Source organism: Fringilla coelebs (genome assembly GCF_963513975.1).
Source record: "Fringilla coelebs genome assembly, chromosome: 13".
NCBI lineage: Eukaryota > Metazoa > Chordata > Aves > Passeriformes > Fringillidae > Fringilla > Fringilla coelebs.
In genome coordinates, this window is record NC_140039.1 from 5,786,920 (window position 1) to 5,803,821 (window position 16,902).

A 16,902-nucleotide genomic window follows, 5' to 3' on the forward strand; every position below is an offset into this window, starting at 1 on the left:
AAGATTTAAGTATTTAAAACTCTGAAACTGTCTTTAGAACAAGAGAATGGAAGTAATTTTCTCTTGTTTTCATAGACAACAGGGGAAATCTTTGGTTTTTTGTGATGTACAGTCCATGTCTAAGAAGGAAATTAGCAATATTCAGATGGGCTTCATGAACCAGATTTGAGCCAGGATGGCATTTAAAGCCCAAGCAAACATTTGATGTACTTTTCCATCAAGGATCTCAGGAGCAGAGTTAACAGAGAAAGTAATTTTAAGTCTTAAGAATCCCAAGATGTATTTTCATACACTTAATACCAAGTTGAGAAGTCTCACTAAGAAGCTTTCTCACGGTGCAAAGCTGTACATTAATGATATGATGACTAAGGTGTTTTAATGTTTATAGCCCTAAGGTTTTGAAAGCCTGAGTGATTCTTCCCAACCTGTGATATCACTGGAGAGGACTGCTGAGGTGGTTTGGATTTTTTTCCCTGACAAGCTGTTGTTCTGGGCCTGGTTCATGTGGAAGTGGTGTGTTCACTGCCACTGCTGCCTTCTCTGTCCTTTCCATTAACTCAGCTCATCTCTTTTTCTTCCTTCCAGTGTGTACTGGGCACATCACTAAATGTAAGAAGTGAATTCCAGAAAGTTTCAGAGACACCTCTTGATGACAGGCAAATGACTGATCCATCTGGCTCTAAGAGGAACAGCTGAAAGCATCAGCTCTCTGGTGCTCCAGTGCTTGCTGCAGAGAGGTGAGCAGCACACAGGGAGCTGCAGGCAGTACCCTGTGCTTGGCTGCCCTCAGGCTGCATGGGCCACTCTCTGTCCTGAGCCACCAGGTATTAAAGTCCCACAGGGGGTTCAAGTCACAATATCTGAGCCACCCACTGCTGTGCAGCCTATGTGGCAGTTTAAAGAGATGTCTGTGCATGCTGCTTCCCCTTCCCAATCCCTTAGGAATTCAGCCACGCTGAGGCACTTGTGGCACAAAAGGGAACTGGTTTCTTTTTCTTCCTTGATAATCAGGTTTATCAGAGGAACTGCTGTCCTGCACACTCACCTCTCTGGATGTACTCTCCCAAAGAGCTGAGGTGAGCCACCAGAGCCTCAGAGTCTGGAGAGTCACTACTTCTGCACCCTGACAAGGCACTAAATTCCTTTCTTCAGCAGTTACTGGAACTGACCAGGAAGGAATGATCTGAATTTACCTCTGGACTTTGTGCAGTGCAGTTGCCTGAATGAGCCTCTCAAACCTCAGTGCCCTGAAAAAGGAAGAGGTGCTGGGTCCCATAGGGAACTGTCACACCCAGCAGTGTTACATTGCACCCAAGCCAGGCTAGCAGGGAAAAATAATTTCCCTCCAAAGGGCTTGGATAACTGTTTTCATGCTGTGTCAGGTTTCTTGGCAAATACTGAGCCAAGAGGTTAAAGCAGCTGTTCCCCAAATCATCTCCTAAGAAGAGCTCTCAGGAGGCAGCATCCGCTGAGACACAGAAATCTGTACAGGTGCCAGCCTGAAGGTGGGCCAGCTGCCTTGATGTTCTGTCTACATGTGAGCATTAAGGATCTGGATATAGCTTTTGGACAGGCCTCCTCAAGGTCACAATGATGTGCTGGGAATCATCATTGGGATGACACAGGTAAGTGTTGCACTGCTGGTGGCAAATAGCAGGGCTCTTATCCTGAGGGGGGCAGTATCAGACACCCACTTTTGTTGTTAATTGGGAATCTAGGAATATTGAGAAATGATGTCTCTAAGGATAAAACCTTCTTTTCTTCAGAGGTATTTCCTCTTCCCAGGGTTTTTGGGTCTCTTCCTTTCAGCAGAGAGACTGTCCTGCAGGGAGCTTTCCTGGGCACTGGCTGCAGAGAAGGCACTGCCAGGGAGGGCTCACAGTGCCTAAGAATGGAATTTGGACTCCTGTCTGGAGGAGCTTCCGGAGCACACCCTTCCTCATCGTGGTTGGTGTGTTCTTAGCAAACATTTGCTGCTGCACAGGACACCCTGAGTTCTGTTCCCTGTGCAGGTGTTGGAATTGGTGTGTAATCCCATAGGTACATGCTCCAGTGAAAGAACATGTGTTGTTTGTGGGTGGGGTCTTCAAATGCTTAATTGAATTGTCTAGCAATACATTTGCCTCTTTACAGCAGAGCTTTCCAGCCTAACTTTTTTCCCCCCATGATTTTGCATTGGGATTGCTCTTTGGGGTTTTGATATTTGTGCTTCAAACCTATGATTAAGGTGCTGGGTGTTTCCTCATTGTTTCCCAGCTTCCTTATGGTCATTGCTAATTGTAAAGTATCCCTGAGGGAGGTGCACAGGAAGGTCCTGGACTGGATTAGTGCATTGTGCTAATGTGCTTAAGCTTTATATTGTTTAACAGTGAGATGGGATGAGATGACCTTTGAGGAAAAAGGTGGTAATGTAAAAAAAAAAATTAGTGAGAAATATGTCCAGACAGTAGAGCAGCATTTTGGAGAGAGAAGGGAAGTCCCTGTGTTGGGAGAGAAGGGGGTCTGTGAGGCAGCTGTTGTTCAAACATTGTCCATGCAGTAGCCCATGAAAAGTAAATGAATATTGATGAGGCAGAGCCCTGTGGATCCTTCCCTAGAGCTATTTGTGAATAATGATACTCAATATGCTAAATATTTAAAGACTCTTAAGTTTTGATAGTTTAAGTATATTTTTCAAATAGAGGATTCAACCTGATTGATACTTTTCTGAGCATGAAAGCGAGTGTTTGACTTAGAATCATTGAGGTTGGAATAGACCTTTAAGATCAAGTCCAGCTGTTAAAGGAACTCACATGCATGGTCTCCTACACTTACCTTGTTAAATGGCCTTAACTATCCATGCTTCCCTTTAGCTGTGGAGTGGAAGCACAACTAGTAAACGCCAGAGCACAGAACTTATCCCTCTTTGAGCTGTTGCTCCCAGATCGTCACTGTGTGGACTCTCGATATCATCTTCTGACTCATTCATGATGGAAAGGCTTTCATTTTAAAATTTCCACTTTTTTCCCAGTGATCCTATAAGCTGATCTGCAAAGGTGCCCTCTTCAGAGGAGTGAGGGAAGCTGGAGGTTGGCATTAGGAGATGCATTAGGGCCTTGAGTGGCATGTGAAAGTCCACTTGGCTTCACTGGATCAAAGAAAACTTTCAGACAGGTTGAAATCTACTTAGAGGGTGAAATGCAGAAGCTATTCATATCACCTGCTACCCAAAGCTGGCCCTTGAGCACGTGAGGTGCTGAGCACATTGTGTGTTTTCCCCAGCTGGGGAACATTGCTGTGATCCTTCCCAGAGCTGTAATTGGGAGCTTGCCTGTGCCCACCGTGCTGGTGCTCTCAGAGCAGGGCTGAGAGTGCTGACAAGCAAAGCAAATGCTGTGTTTAAAAGATAAGCACTTTGAGAGTCCTAACTTGGAACTGAATTGGAGTTCAAAATTCAAGCATTAAAATGTAGAGAGCTGGCATAGTCTGAAAAGCAATTTCTATGTGTATTTGCGAAGAGGATATCGGTGGGGGGAGGTGAGCTGTAGAAAGATACTGGGACTTGCTTAAAAAGGGGATGGCTGGTATCCAGGGAATTTAGAAACTGTAGGAAGAAAACTGGAGGTGTCTCAGCAGGCTAGCTGGGGTGTCTGTGGAAATGAGATACTTAAAGGATGCAGACTGGCACCTTCTGCTAAAGGACAAATGGCCTGGATAACCAGGTAGGAGGAGGCCTGAGGAGGGAGCAAGTAAATATGGAAGCTTGTGGGGCAGGGGGGATGGTCCCAGCGCTAGTGGGTAATGGGTTTTCAATAAAAGGACTTTGAAAAAGAGGTACCAGGAGCTATCTGGGTTAAAATAATCCTTATATAGCATCTTAATCTGTTACATTTAGCTACTGAATCTTTAGGACTCTCTCAGTTATCTTCCTAATGCCTAGTTCTGTGTTAGTGCCAGTTTTGTTTAACATGCCCATCAGTGGTGTGCCTGAAGCAGTGTTCTGTCAGCTCAGGATGGATGGTAACAGCTTTGGGCTCTCACTCTTAGGCCTCCCCTGACCTTGAAGACCAGGAGCCCTGAGCATGCCATGCTGGTTAACCTTGGATCACTGTTGAAATAAGTGCCTTACTGCTAAAAGCTTCAAGGTGATGCCATGTGCTCTTCAGCTCCGTAGCGTCTCTGGTGCCCGAGAGCCAAATATCCTGCTCTTTGGGTGACCACTAACACAGTGTTTATGTTGTCAGTTGTCATCTCAGTGTTAGCCTTGATGGAAATCTGTAATAATAGTACACAGCAAAGTTGTTTGGATCCATTTGGTGATGAAACAATTCCTCAGGGATCCACCACTTTTCAAACCATCCTTTTCCTCTGTATATCTTGAATCTTCTGCCTTGGCTGTCATCCACTCAGCAGTAGAGTGCTGGATACACTGCTAGATCAGGCCAATAAAAAGCAATCCCTGAGCTGCAACTGGTTTGAGAGCTCAAGAAGGAGGCTGAGAGCCTTGGGGAAAAATCCCACTTCATGAGGAATTTGCTTGTAGTTACTCTTGCTGGAGGAAATGCCAGATTGCTGCAGTACCCTGCAGCAGCCTGGATTGCTCTTGTTTCTTCAGCTCCATGTCACGTTCCATTTTCTGACTCTTTAATTACAGATGGATTGTGGTTTGTGGGTTCACAACTTTTCTCATCTGCTTTTTGTCAGAGGTAGGCAGATGTACTGCCTGTTGCTCTGTGCAGTTGAGTTCCTTGGTACAGCATCTGCTAATGAGTTCAGGGATAAAAACTTCAGCATATGGAAAACAGGGGATGAGAAGCCAGTTTCTGTGGCTGAGATGATCTTTTGAAATATATCCAACTGGTCTCTTACCCTCCCAGGTGCTGGCCCTCTGCTTCATCCCAGGAAGGTGCTGCCTCCTCAATTCCACGAGCAGCTGGGGGTAGTTAGGGAGATCTTTGGTGTTTGATCACCTGCCTAATTTGAAGGTGAATCCTGTCAGGGAGAGAACCCTGTGCTCTCCCTGCCAGCTCCCACTCAGCCTCTGCATGGTGCATGCCAGTGGAACAGGATGCCATTACATAACTTGCATTGTGTGGTGGTTGGGGGCTGTTAAATCTGCATTTCTAATCCATACTCAAATAGGAGCAGAACCTGAAAGCATTCTGATTTGCAGTTCCAATTAGATAACCTGGCTTGTGCTGTCAGCCCCTTGTCTCCTGTGCTGTGCCATCCAGTGCATTTGGAGGCCAGGGCTGGAATATACCCTGAGGATGGCAAGAGCTTTTTATTCTGGGAAGTGCTGCTGGGACCAGGGGCATACACTGCATTCCCAGACTGCCTCCTGGGGTAGTGTCTGAGCATTCCCAAGGCAATAAACACTTGTCATTAATCATTTTAAATAATTCTTAAATGACGGATGTATACTGATTTTTGAATAATCATCCTAATTATAGTAAATATGCAGAAGAGGGCTGAATTAACATCATGTAAACAAGGTTAGTGCTGGTATTTTAATGTGACTGCTGTACTGTGCTGCCCATAAGCATTCTTTTGTCATAATCTTTGTATGCAGCTTTTTATCTGTTTACAAATGGTATTTTCAGTTAATTTTTATCGTGTTGAACCACGTAACCAGTCTTACAGCTTGGTTATTACTCAGCAAGAAGGATACCTGAACCTTTCAGTTCATGGTGCAGATATTTTCCATTTAATCAGACCACAAACAATATTAGGAAATAATTAGCTGACGTGGTGTTTGGTTTGTGCATGAGCCAGCTGCTAAAGGGGGTCTGAAGAATGGTTCACTTGTGGTGGAGGCACCTCCTGCACTGCCTTGGGGTTGTAGCCAAGAAGAAAAGTTTGGCTTAGCAGTCCTTATGGATTTGGGTGCTTGGTAACAGAGCCTTGGTTCTGTTCCAAAACTGATGCGTGCTGCCCCAGGTGTGTTGTCTGTAAAGGTGAGAGTGACAAGTGCTGTTCCACTAAGTTGGGAACTCGTGGTCGTCCTTGTGACCAGGGATGGTGGCATCCTGGATGGATGGCTGTTGCCATCCCTCTGGAAGAGTGGAGCACGTTCCTCCACAGCAGTCCATGGTGGTGCTGGCTGCTGCATCCACTTCTCCGTGTGGTTTCACAGTCCCACTTGTAGCTGCCCAAGCATGACCTGTGGGGTGAAATACTGAAGCGCTGTCAGCTTGTTGTTTGGAGGCTCCAAAGTGAAATTTTACTGGAGGTTTCAGTATTTTGATAAATTCAGTTAAAGGAGAAGCCTGGTTTTATTTGAGGGAGTGCCTGTGTTCTGAGATCTCTCCTTCCACATTTCCAATTTTCTAGGTCACTCTTGGATGCTCTAATTTTTTTTCAGAGAAACAGTTAGCAAAAGCTTTGACACTGATGATTTGTATTCTGTCATCTCAGTCTTGAGAGCAAAGAGATACTTTTTTGGCAAGTTCTCCCCCTCCTCAACCCCCAGTCATCATCATTAAAAGGCTGTCAACAAGCATGAAAAACCCCAGCGTGCTAACTGTAAATGCTAATTGACAGACAAGCAGCTGAAGCTGTGGCTTGTGCAGTGCCTGACCTGCAGCAGGCTGTCTCCTGGCCCTGGCAGGAGCTCCATAGGTTCCCTAGGAAGCAGGATCAGAGTGCTCAGGTACCTGCAGAGCCAGGCTGGGCTCTGTGCAGAGCAGTGCTGTTACACACAGGGTAAACTAGAGGTGAGCTAAACCCAACTTCAAAAGTGGGCATGATGTGTCCGAGGGTGTGGTCTGGCTTTTGTCTCACAGGTAGGCCTACCTTCCTGCTATTCTTTAATGCTACTTTTGGGAACAAAAAGCTTGGAAACTGCTTTAGTGAAGCTAGCTTTGTTGCTAAAGCCCTGTGCCCTGCTGACACAGTCTCCAAAGTGCTTTCAGAAGGATTGCATCACCTGTGGATATCATGGCTAAGGGATTTTCTCTTTTTTCTTTCCCTCTGTAAAAGCAACATGTTCCTGTGGGGTTTGTCCCTGCTCAGTGAAGAGCTTTGAGACATGTCTGCACTGTGTGTGCTCTCTGCAAACAGGCTTTATGGTTTCCTGGCACAGCTCTCTAGGACCATCTCATGGCAGGGTTGCTCCATGGATCAGTTTGCTGACAGGACTATTTACATACTTGGCCATAGGGCAGATTTTTTAGTAGCTGAACTGGCTGGGACTGAATTGTATCCCTTAGATTAGAATTCAGTGTTGCATTTCCAATGATCTCTAAGCAAAAAATCCATGTATAACTGTGTTTGAAAGGTATCAAACAGTAGCACAAATCATTGCTCCCAGCAGTTAAGTCCTGATGCTCTGTTTTGATGAATTTGACAATTCAGAAAACAGTAGAGTCTGTTCATGCCCTTGGAAATCTGGGCATTTCCATGGCTGAGAGCTTGCTGTCCTGGTGCTGCAAAGCTGTGCTGCCTTTTAAACCCTTCACTGGTGAGTCAACTCTGTGTTTACTGCTAGTTATGAGGGGGAGGTTCCTGACTGGGAAGACCAGAGAGACATTTCTGTTTCACTGTGGCTTAGAAAAAGCCAAGCTGCTCCCAAGTACAGAGTATTAAAAATACAGAGGATATTAAAAATACAGAGGAATTAACAGACATAATGCAGGTTGGTGAAAAAGTCCAGGATAAAATGCCTGAATGTGGAAGAGGTATGGTGCCAGACACAGTATGTGACATACTTTAAGCTTATCCTTTCCCCCACCCCAGCACCGTTCCCTGAAATTTTCAGAAAATCTTTGTCATTTTACCAAGATTTGCTCAATTGAAATCTGCTCAATTGGACTGAAATTTAGAGTAGTATCCAAAAATTTTTGCACAGTAAAAGATCTAGATGCAGAAGAGTAAGCAGAGACAGGCACTAGAGAAAATAAAGGTTGTGAAAATATTTGTGATGGAATCTAGTAACAAAATGGGAGAATGAGGAATTCAAAGCCACTGAATCCTGACAATGTGTGTCCTAAGTGAAAGACTCATTTTGGAGAGTTAAATGATGATTGCAACCTTGAGAATTACTTTATCAAGAAGAAATCAGTAAGAGAGAGCTTGCTGAAAAAGTGAGCAGGCAATCAGCAGGGTGTTAGGAAAATCAGGGAGTAATTATGCAAGTGACACTTTCTGCAGCCTCCAAAAATGGAATTTGCGGAAGGGACCAGCACCACCAGCACAACATGCACTTAAATACCATTTTCCATAAAACCAAAAATAATCTTAAGACTTTCTGTCAAGGTTTGTCCTCAATGGCTGGTAGAAGGATGAAGCTCTGTGATGGATTGCTCCTGCCAGAGGAGATGTGCTCTAATCGAGTTTTTTGTTTCCTGAGCTCCTAAGCAGGGCTGCAGCTGCCTGGTGAGAGGCTGCTGTTCCCAAGGACTTCCCTGGGCTCATGAGGATGTGCACCCTGCCTTCTCCACCTGCCTCTGCTCAGTGTCCTGAGGCACCCACGGGCATTTCTAGCCCGCTCCTGGCACTGCCCATCTCTTGCTGGGATGTGGCAGGTACCCTGTTTGGGAGAGGGAGCATGTCTGTCTCAGGGACCAACAGTTCCAGTGGGACAGCCTTGATTTCCACTTCCCTTTCTCACTTGTGTTTCCTCACGTGCCTTAAAGAGGGTGCAAAGCCTCTTGCAGACAGGTGAAGTGAGCAATGCTCCCTGCTGTGACCCTGAGCAGATTCTCCAAAGATGCAGCAGCGTGCTCTGAGTGCCCACACCAGCCTTCAGCAAGGTCCAGGAATGGCTCAGCTTTCTGTCAGGCAAAGGTGTATCCATGTTGGAAAGCAGTGCTTGAGCAGCTGGGTGGCAGAAAGGAACCCCTCCAAGTGTTCAACATAGGCCTGGTAGGAAAGGATGGCTTTGGTTCATAAAAGGCAGGATGTGAAGAGGGGAGGTGGTGGAACCCTGCTGTGTTCTTTCGTAGGAGTTAAAGGATTGTTGTACTGCCACTCAGTGATTCCCTTCTATGAACTCTTCACTCCCACTTTGCATATTCCCTACCATATCCCTCACGTTCTGCAGAGCAGTTTATGCATGGGTGTATCATGACTTCTGAATAATAACTGTGGGAACCTATTTTCTCGTGCTCATGGTTTGCACTGGGGGTTTTTGCATGGTGAGGCTACTGGGTCAGAGTACCTGGGAAGTTTCTGACTCAGCAGAGGTCCCCAAAACAGGCTGGGACTGTTTACAGCTCCCTGACATCTGTCTGTGCTGTCAGGCAGCTGCTCTCCTGGGACTTGGGAGACCTGGGTCTGGGTCTCTATTGATACCTAGTCTCAAACTGTGGTACTGGAGAATCCAGGCTGCATGGTCTGCAGTGCCTCCAGTGACAGGAGATGTCTCATGTCTGTGTGCATCTGTGACTTGGCCTGCCTGCATCCTGTGTGCCCAGGCATGGCCTGTTGTCCCTGGCAGATGGGAGCCACCAGGAATCATTGCTGCTCCAGGCAGGAGCCAGGGGACTTGTACCTATGACCCATTTTATCTGCATTTCAGCAGAGCTTGTGGGTGTGTTGGCACATCTCCAAAGCATCACTTGAGGATCTGCAAGCAGTGTGTCTGTGGGCAGTGGAGGCCCTCAGGTGCTGCTGCTCAGGCGCTCGAGGCCAGCCTCAGCAGGGAAGGGCTGGCTGCAGGGCACTGGCTCTGCTGACTGCAGGGCCAGCAGCACATTTCTGGTGTATTTCTCTGAAGAAAAGCCATGGTTTCATGACTGGCATGAAGACTAACCCATGTATGAAAATTCTCTCACCTGAGAGGATTTTTCCACACATTCCTCCTTGAGTAGCTGCCTTGAGGCCAGCCTGGTGGTGGCTGGCATGAGGGAATCTGTCCAGCTGCCCCTTGCCAGCACGTGGACTAAAGCAGGTTACAGCAGTTTCCCACTCTAGTTACCTGTCTCTGCTTTTCCTGGGAGGTGGCAAGGCCTCTCCTGCCTGCTTCCTCTGAAGCTAGCTAACACAGCCTTATAGCCCCGTGCTAGAGCAGGGCAGAGGCTGTTTCCCTCCCACTTCCATGGCAAAGCTCCAGCTAACTGAACTGGGAGACTTTCTCCCCCTTTCACCCTGTTTCACTTGCAAAACCTTTAGGAACCAGAGCTTTCACCCTTCCTTTGCCTCTGAGTAACCTGCGTGTGCTGGGCACGTTGGTCACTGACCCCCTTGTCTCAACAGGGAACTCTTACCATCGGTGGCAAGGAAGTGACCCTTGAATACACTCCGTGCCCAGAGTTCTGGCGCTGCAAACGTGTAAGTATGTGCTCAGAGCTGGCTTCTGCTTCCCCTGCTGGCACTGCTGGCAGTGGCAGCTCAGAGGAGTCTTGGATATTTGCTCAGTGGCCAAAGTCCCTCAGAGTAATTAATACCTGCCCTGAAGCTCTTGCCCCTTCTAAACTGTGATTTTGCCTACTTTGTTTTGGGTCTCACCTCTGCATGCATGGTGTGGTACAGGTAGCCAGATTTTTGTATGCACAGAGCAGCCTTGTCCCTATGCAGTGGTTCCTTTTTAAAATGTAGGGAAAATAGCGTGTGGATCCTTTCTCCTTAAAAACCACAATGAGACAGGGACTTTGCCAACCAGAATGGAACAGGCTTTGCTCTGGTTCATGTGTGTAACCACCCCTCTGCCTCACACAGGAACCTGTGGTCTAGCTGTGGCTGTAGTAAGTGCAGCAGGGAAGGAAGCATGGAAATGGATCCAGGTCTAGGCAGCATGAGCCAAGTCTAGTTCACGCTGGAACTGGTCCATTTTGGGAAGGCAGTGTTGCCCAAGGGTCAATTTGTTTCTGTGCCCTTCCCAAGGTTCTCCCAGTACAGGAACTTGTGGCTGCAACAGGCTGGAGGTGATTGCTGGAGAAAGGACAGGATTGTTGCCTGCATTCCCACTGACTACAGGCTGTGAGTTTGCAGCAGGACTTGAAAGGATTGGTTCTAATTAGAGTCCCACCTTGTCCACTGGATCACCCTGGGCTACAAAGACCCTTATCCAGCTGAATGGATGCACTCAGCTGCAAGCAGAGCTGTTGCTCTGTGCCTCATCTCTGCTTGCAGTGCTCTGGAGGTGGAGACACAAGTTTAAAGCAGTGGTTTCAGACAGCTCTCAGTGCACTGAGGTGGCTGCACAGTATGTCCCCACTGTTGCTGTGTGTAGCCATGGCCTGAAGGAGCTTTCTTGTGCCCCAGAGCATCCACAAGGCTTCAGGTGTAGGAAGAAATTGCTATGAAACAAAAGCAATGCATTTGCAAAGAGCTTAAGGAGGAAGTCGGGGATGCTTTGTTTGGAAAGAGCTGTGAAAATGGGGCAGTTTGCTCTCCCCACAGGAGCTCTAGGTGGGGTAACCATCCAAGCCTGTACAGCTCTGCCTCTTGGTTAGCAGACACCCCATTATTAACTCTCCAAATTACATCAGTATCTACACTTCAGCTCAGATAAGGACTTCAGCACTGCTTGAGGGGTGAATTCAGGTTAGAGAATGCCAAGGTAGCTTTGGACCCTTTGAATCAACATTGTGCCTAGCAGGGAGCTTTTGATCCAGCATCACTTGAGAGGGAGGAAGAGTTCCATCTCAAGGACTACTGAATAAATGTGTGCTCTATAGTTGTGTGAAAGCCCTGTTTCCAAGGCAAACCCAGCTGTGAGTCATATGAGCATTTACCTGCAGTTCCAGCAAAGGCCCCTGCTGCCATTCCCCATCACTATAACTTTTTCATGGCTGTTACTTTCTGAAAGCATGCTGCAGAGTCTGGAATTCTGGAGCAGGTTGTACCCACTGCCTTCAAAACACGACTTCCTCATGCTGTCCATCTTCCATTGCAGTGTAAGGTGTGTACTGTGGGCTACAGATCTTCCTGTTCCTATTGCAAGCTCCCAAGAGATGGTGAGTATATCTGGTCCCCTGAGCTTGGTCAGTTAAAAGTTTCATCTAACCTGACAAGTAAGTTTCTCTTCTGGTTTCCCATGGCATCTCTCTTGGGGATGGACTAGCTGAGCACTGTGTAGGAGGATTGTTAGTTTTGCTTTGTTTAGACCCTTTTTGCCTGTCCACACTAAAAATGTTACACGCAATGGGTTGCTGTCAGGTTCTCTGCTGCTGTGAAGCTTGGTGGAGAGGTGTTTTACTGCCCACAGCCTCTCCCTCCTATTGTCTGGTATTGTCCTCTCATCCAGGGAGTTATAATTGTGTGTCCTCTGGGACTGTGAGCTGGTACTGCTCTCTATAGGTGAGATGGCTTCCCCTCAACCCACCTTCCTTGGGGGATGTAGATGTTTTTATTGTCACTCAGAGACTCAGATTTGCCTCACTTTTGAGACTCTCAGATTAGGATCACAGAATCATGGAATCGTTAAGGTTGGAAAGACTTCTGGAATCATGTCCAACCGTTAACCCATCATTGTCAAGCTCACCACTAACCCTTGTCTCTAAGCACCACACCTACACATTTTTTAACACCTCCAAAGATGGTAATTCTACCACTTTCCAGGGTAGCCTGTTCCAGTGCTTGACCACCCTTTTGGTTAAGAAATTTTCTCTAATATCTAATCTAAAAAACAGGGCAACTTGAGACTAGTTCCATTTGTCCTATCACTTGTTCTTGGGAGAGGAGATGAGAGGTGAAGGCAGCACTGGAATTGCTGAACTCACCTTGCTGGCTGTAAAAAATGCATGGGAGGAATTCTCCAGGAGCTTCTCCTCACCCCACCAACACCTCTGATTTCTGGGGTGGGAGGGGACAAGAGCCAAAACACACTTCCATGAGGAACTGATTTCTTTGGAAGGATGGCTGTGCCCACCTTCTCCATCCCTGGGTGCAGTACCTGGGGCTGCAGTGCCACAAGAGAGTCCTCCACCCTCCTCTGGCACTGCCTGTGCATTCTAGCCAGTGTGTAAGCCTTGACTCTTATCCTTGAGCAGATTTCTATGTATTGCACTCCTGCCCCAGGCAGAAGGGCAGTACATCCACTGCTGATGCACAGATCTCTGTTTACTGAAGCTCTCTCCCTGTTGTTCTGTTTTCCATGCTCTGGCTCCTCCATCAGTGTTGTCAAGGCAAAATTCACACAGCTGGCCCAGCGTAGCTGTGGGTTGTAATGAAACTGCCCAGGAGCAAATTAAACAGAGCCTTTAACCTGCTGTGAAGACAGATTGTGGTGAATGCTTCTTACTGGCCTGCTTTTCTTGGGAAAGGGTGCAATAAGATAACCTCTCTATGACTGGGTGAAACAAAGCAACTCTCTAGGCATTTGCAGTGGTTACTGCAGCTTTGTATGAGTTCTGGCTTGCTTTGTGATTGATGGGTGTGAAGTGGACTTAAGTGTGCCTCTCTTACAGGGAGCAGAGCAGGCGCAGAGTCCAGAGGTGGTGCTGAGGGAGAGGACACGTCGGCTGAGCAAGAATTCAGTAAGAGTTGCCCTCCCCATCTCTAGGGTTGTCCTCATGTCTGTGTGATTTGCACAGGTGGTTTTCACAGCTGCAGGTGCAAACTGGTTTCATGTGCAAATTTTACATGAGGTTCTGTAGCCAAAACTCTGCACTCTACAAACTGCAGACAAATGAGTACAAGCCTGTCCAAGGTGAGCTGTGCTGGCAGCCAAGCAAGGCACTGTGCAGCTTTCCCAACAGTTGTGTGTTCTGCCATGCCGCCCACTGCCCAAACAGAAGGAGAGCAGGGACTGACTCTCAGGGATATTAAAGAGAGAAGCTTTACTGTGCCATGTCTTGCACCCTCATTTGCTTCTCTTTGTGGGAAGAGGCTTCAGCAGCAGGTGCTGGACTGGTGGTATCCGCCCTTGCAGCCTCATAGATCTGGCTTCCCTTTTCAGCAGTGTTGGAAGCTCAGGTAGAGATCTCTTTTGCAGTGAAGCCAGGCTATCTGTGGGCCTTCAAGCACAGAAACTTGTTGGGATTTATGTTCTCTGAATGGCATAGCTAGACGGGGGGGGGGGGGGGGGGGGGCAGGGTGTTTCCACATTGTTTCTGCCTCAGCTGTTGTCAGTAGGCACCTGATAAAATCTGTCACTCTGTTATGGATGTGTTTGACTCAGTGGTCTCAGGGGGGTCTGAACCCAGTTTTCCTTTAGCATATAAACAGGGTGACAGTTACTAGTTGATATTGCTTGGCTGGCTATGGATGATCAGGAGTACATTGTGGACAGTAAGAATATCACTGCCATCTAGGTTGTCCTGGATGTGGAAGGAATGTGTCTAAATCCATCCCTGATTCTCATTTGTTCAGGCAAGAGCCAATCCTAAAAGGAGGCAAAAAAGCCTCTTGTCTCTGACTAGAAAAGTCATGTAAAGCAGCCCAACACAAAACAAGGCAATGGAAGGATGATGGCACCTGAACAAAAAAATCTGCCAAGTGTTAAAACAGTGGATATTCAACAGGCAGTGCAGCTTGGCCTTTTATAAGGAGCACTGCTGCAAGGGCCAGAAAGTAGGAGAGAAAAAGAAAACCTGCTGAAACATTCTCCTCTCTAATAGCAGAGACAAAGCTTGAAACACCTGAGCAAGAATTGTCAGGTCAACCAGGATCTCCAAAGCAGCCTCTCCAGTCCTCAGTTCCTGCTCCACGGCAGGAATGTCAGCCTCAGGAACAGGAGCCAAGGAAGAGAGATGAAGGGAGAGAGCGTCGACCCTCACAGGAGAAGAGAAGGGACATGGACCGGCACCAGGAGCCGCCCTCTCAAAGGGAAGCAGAGGAAGCCACGCCACCAGATGGTGGAGGAAGCAGAAGTGAGTGACACAAAGACCAGTTTTGGATTCCTCTTGCTTGTACTCCATGAGGTTGTCTGCAGAAAGGGCAGCATTTCACTTAAACCTCTGGAGGCTATTTCTATGTTGTGCAAATCTGTGGCAGAGAGTAATGGAGGGCTGTCCAGCTCCAAAGGTGCTGACAAATTGCCTTTAGGAAAATTAATTCAGGCTGAGCTGGCTTAGGGTGGTGCAGTTAACTTAGCAGAGCTTCAAAAGCCTTTTGGGCCAGCAGTTACCTTGGGCTGAGCTCTGAGAAAGGGCTACTATCTCCTCTGTTTTCTGGGAAAGAAAGGTTAGCAATTGGAGGCGGTAACTGGAGCATCTTGCAAAGTGGAGAGAAAAAAACAATGGCTTTGAGACTTGACTGCAAGGAGCTGTGCTCTTACTTTGAGTGGTTTAGTCACAATAAACTTGGTTCTAAATTATCTTTTTTTCACTGCTTTTTCTCCCCGGGCCATGTTGCTGGCTGTGTCTCTCAGCGATTATGCTGAAGCGAATCACTCGGTTCACCCCCCCCGAGGTGATCGTGGGGCTCCTGGCCCCGTACGTGCGGCTGTCCACGTCCAACGTGCGCATCATGAAGAACAAGGCTGGGCGCATGGGGCAGACCTATGGCTTCATCGAACTGGAATCTCATGCTGTAAGTGGTTTGCTGCTTTCACCTGCTCCCTCTCTTGGCATCTGATATCTGTAGAAGTAGAGAAACCACAGAAATGCAAGATATCTCTGTACTTGTGAGGCTGGTGTGCTCTTCTGCTTGTCTGACCAGGTACAGGAATTTGACAGACTGAGGTCCGTCAAAGGACACTTTGGAAATGAGAAGCATTCCTGACATTATGGGCCTACTACCCTTAAGGCCTTTGACTTTTCCTGTAGAAATAGTTCACTCCCTTTTCTTCTCAGCTGGTACAGCTGTTGTTCTCTGGCTTTAGGAGTCAAAGATTAATTGTTGTCACAAGCTGTGACATTGATTAAGTTTCTCACCTCAGTACATTTCTTTTTAGACACTCTAAACTTGAACACTTCTTCCATAGGTATTTGGTTTGCAGAGAACTTGAATCCAATTGTTTTTGTTTGTAGAAGACAAGAATCTCAATTAACAGACCCTCCCATGTTGGAGGGTTCACATTTTCTGTGTCTGGGTGGCTCCCAGACTGCACAGCTGTTCTTTGATGTTGGTCCAGAGAGTGTTTACCAAAACACTTTGGGGCAGCAGCAGCCACAGTGCTGCACTGGCAGCCCTAGGAGAATGCCGTCCCCAGCTGGCTGCTCTAAGTGGTCATAGGACAAGCAGAGAACTTCACCTTTATCCCTTTTTTCACATCCTAAATACCCTTTACTGACACTTAGACTAATATTTACTGTTGTATTTCTTGTCCTACTGAGCACAAAACATTCCTTTCTGGCAGACTGGATGTGTAAAATGTGCTGTTTCCTTCTCATGGAAAGGGACATTCTTTTTCCTTTTACAGGAGGCGCTGAGGTTGCTAAAGATACTGCAGAACCTGGATCCCCCCATCTGCATTGATGGGCGTACGTTGGAAGTGAATCTTGCTACAGGGAGGAGAAGGTACTGACAGATGAGGCAGTGGGGTTGTCCTTTACATGCTGTACAGTGAGGCTAGAACTGTCAGAGCAGGTGCTTAAAGTTTGGCATGGGAATTAGCACAGATGTTCCTACAACCAAAAAATGTGTTGGAGAAGTGAAGGCGTTGAAGCTTGAAGAAGCTTCGGTGATTGAGCAGAATGGGATTAGTGATCACAGTGCATCTTGTTGTCCAGCCATCAAATCCCGTCCTGCAGGAATTAGTGGGTTCAGCTTTTTAAAAAACATGTGGAGAGACTCATCTTTGCAGACACAGCAGAGTGGAGTCATATTTCTTGTGGAGACAGTGGTTTGCCAAGTCTATCTCCTGGGATGCACACAGTCCAACGTGTGGCCAGAAAAAATGGTCTTTCTGCCTTTATTGGTCCTGCTGATAATTTTGAATATACTGAGGTTGGTGTAAAGCCAAATTGCCCTTAACTTGCAACCTTTATCTCCACAGGAATGACTATGGGGAGCACGGTGACAATTCCTACTACGGCCCGGTAGGTCTGCGCAGCTTCCCTGCAGGTTGCTTAAAGGGAGGGAGCACTAGGGGTG

At 47.1% G+C, this 16,902-nt stretch overlaps 1 protein-coding gene across 2 annotated transcripts in view; it reads left to right on the top strand.

Annotated features, from left to right (window-relative positions):
• The window catches only part of RBM6 (RNA binding motif protein 6), a 58,326-nt gene that overhangs the window by 31,448 nt on the left and 9,976 nt on the right, over positions 1 to 16,902 (top strand). For both annotated transcript variants that reach the window (XM_084214342.1, XM_084214343.1), the window contains exons 7-13: positions 10,177 to 10,251; positions 11,819 to 11,879; positions 13,332 to 13,400; positions 14,484 to 14,735; positions 15,236 to 15,396; positions 16,229 to 16,326; positions 16,805 to 16,847. In XM_084214342.1, the coding sequence (XP_084070468.1) occupies positions 10,177 to 10,251; positions 11,819 to 11,879; positions 13,332 to 13,400; positions 14,484 to 14,735; positions 15,236 to 15,396; positions 16,229 to 16,326; positions 16,805 to 16,847 (759 nt within the window). The remainder of the gene's footprint in view (positions 1 to 10,176; positions 10,252 to 11,818; positions 11,880 to 13,331; positions 13,401 to 14,483; positions 14,736 to 15,235; positions 15,397 to 16,228; positions 16,327 to 16,804; positions 16,848 to 16,902) is intronic.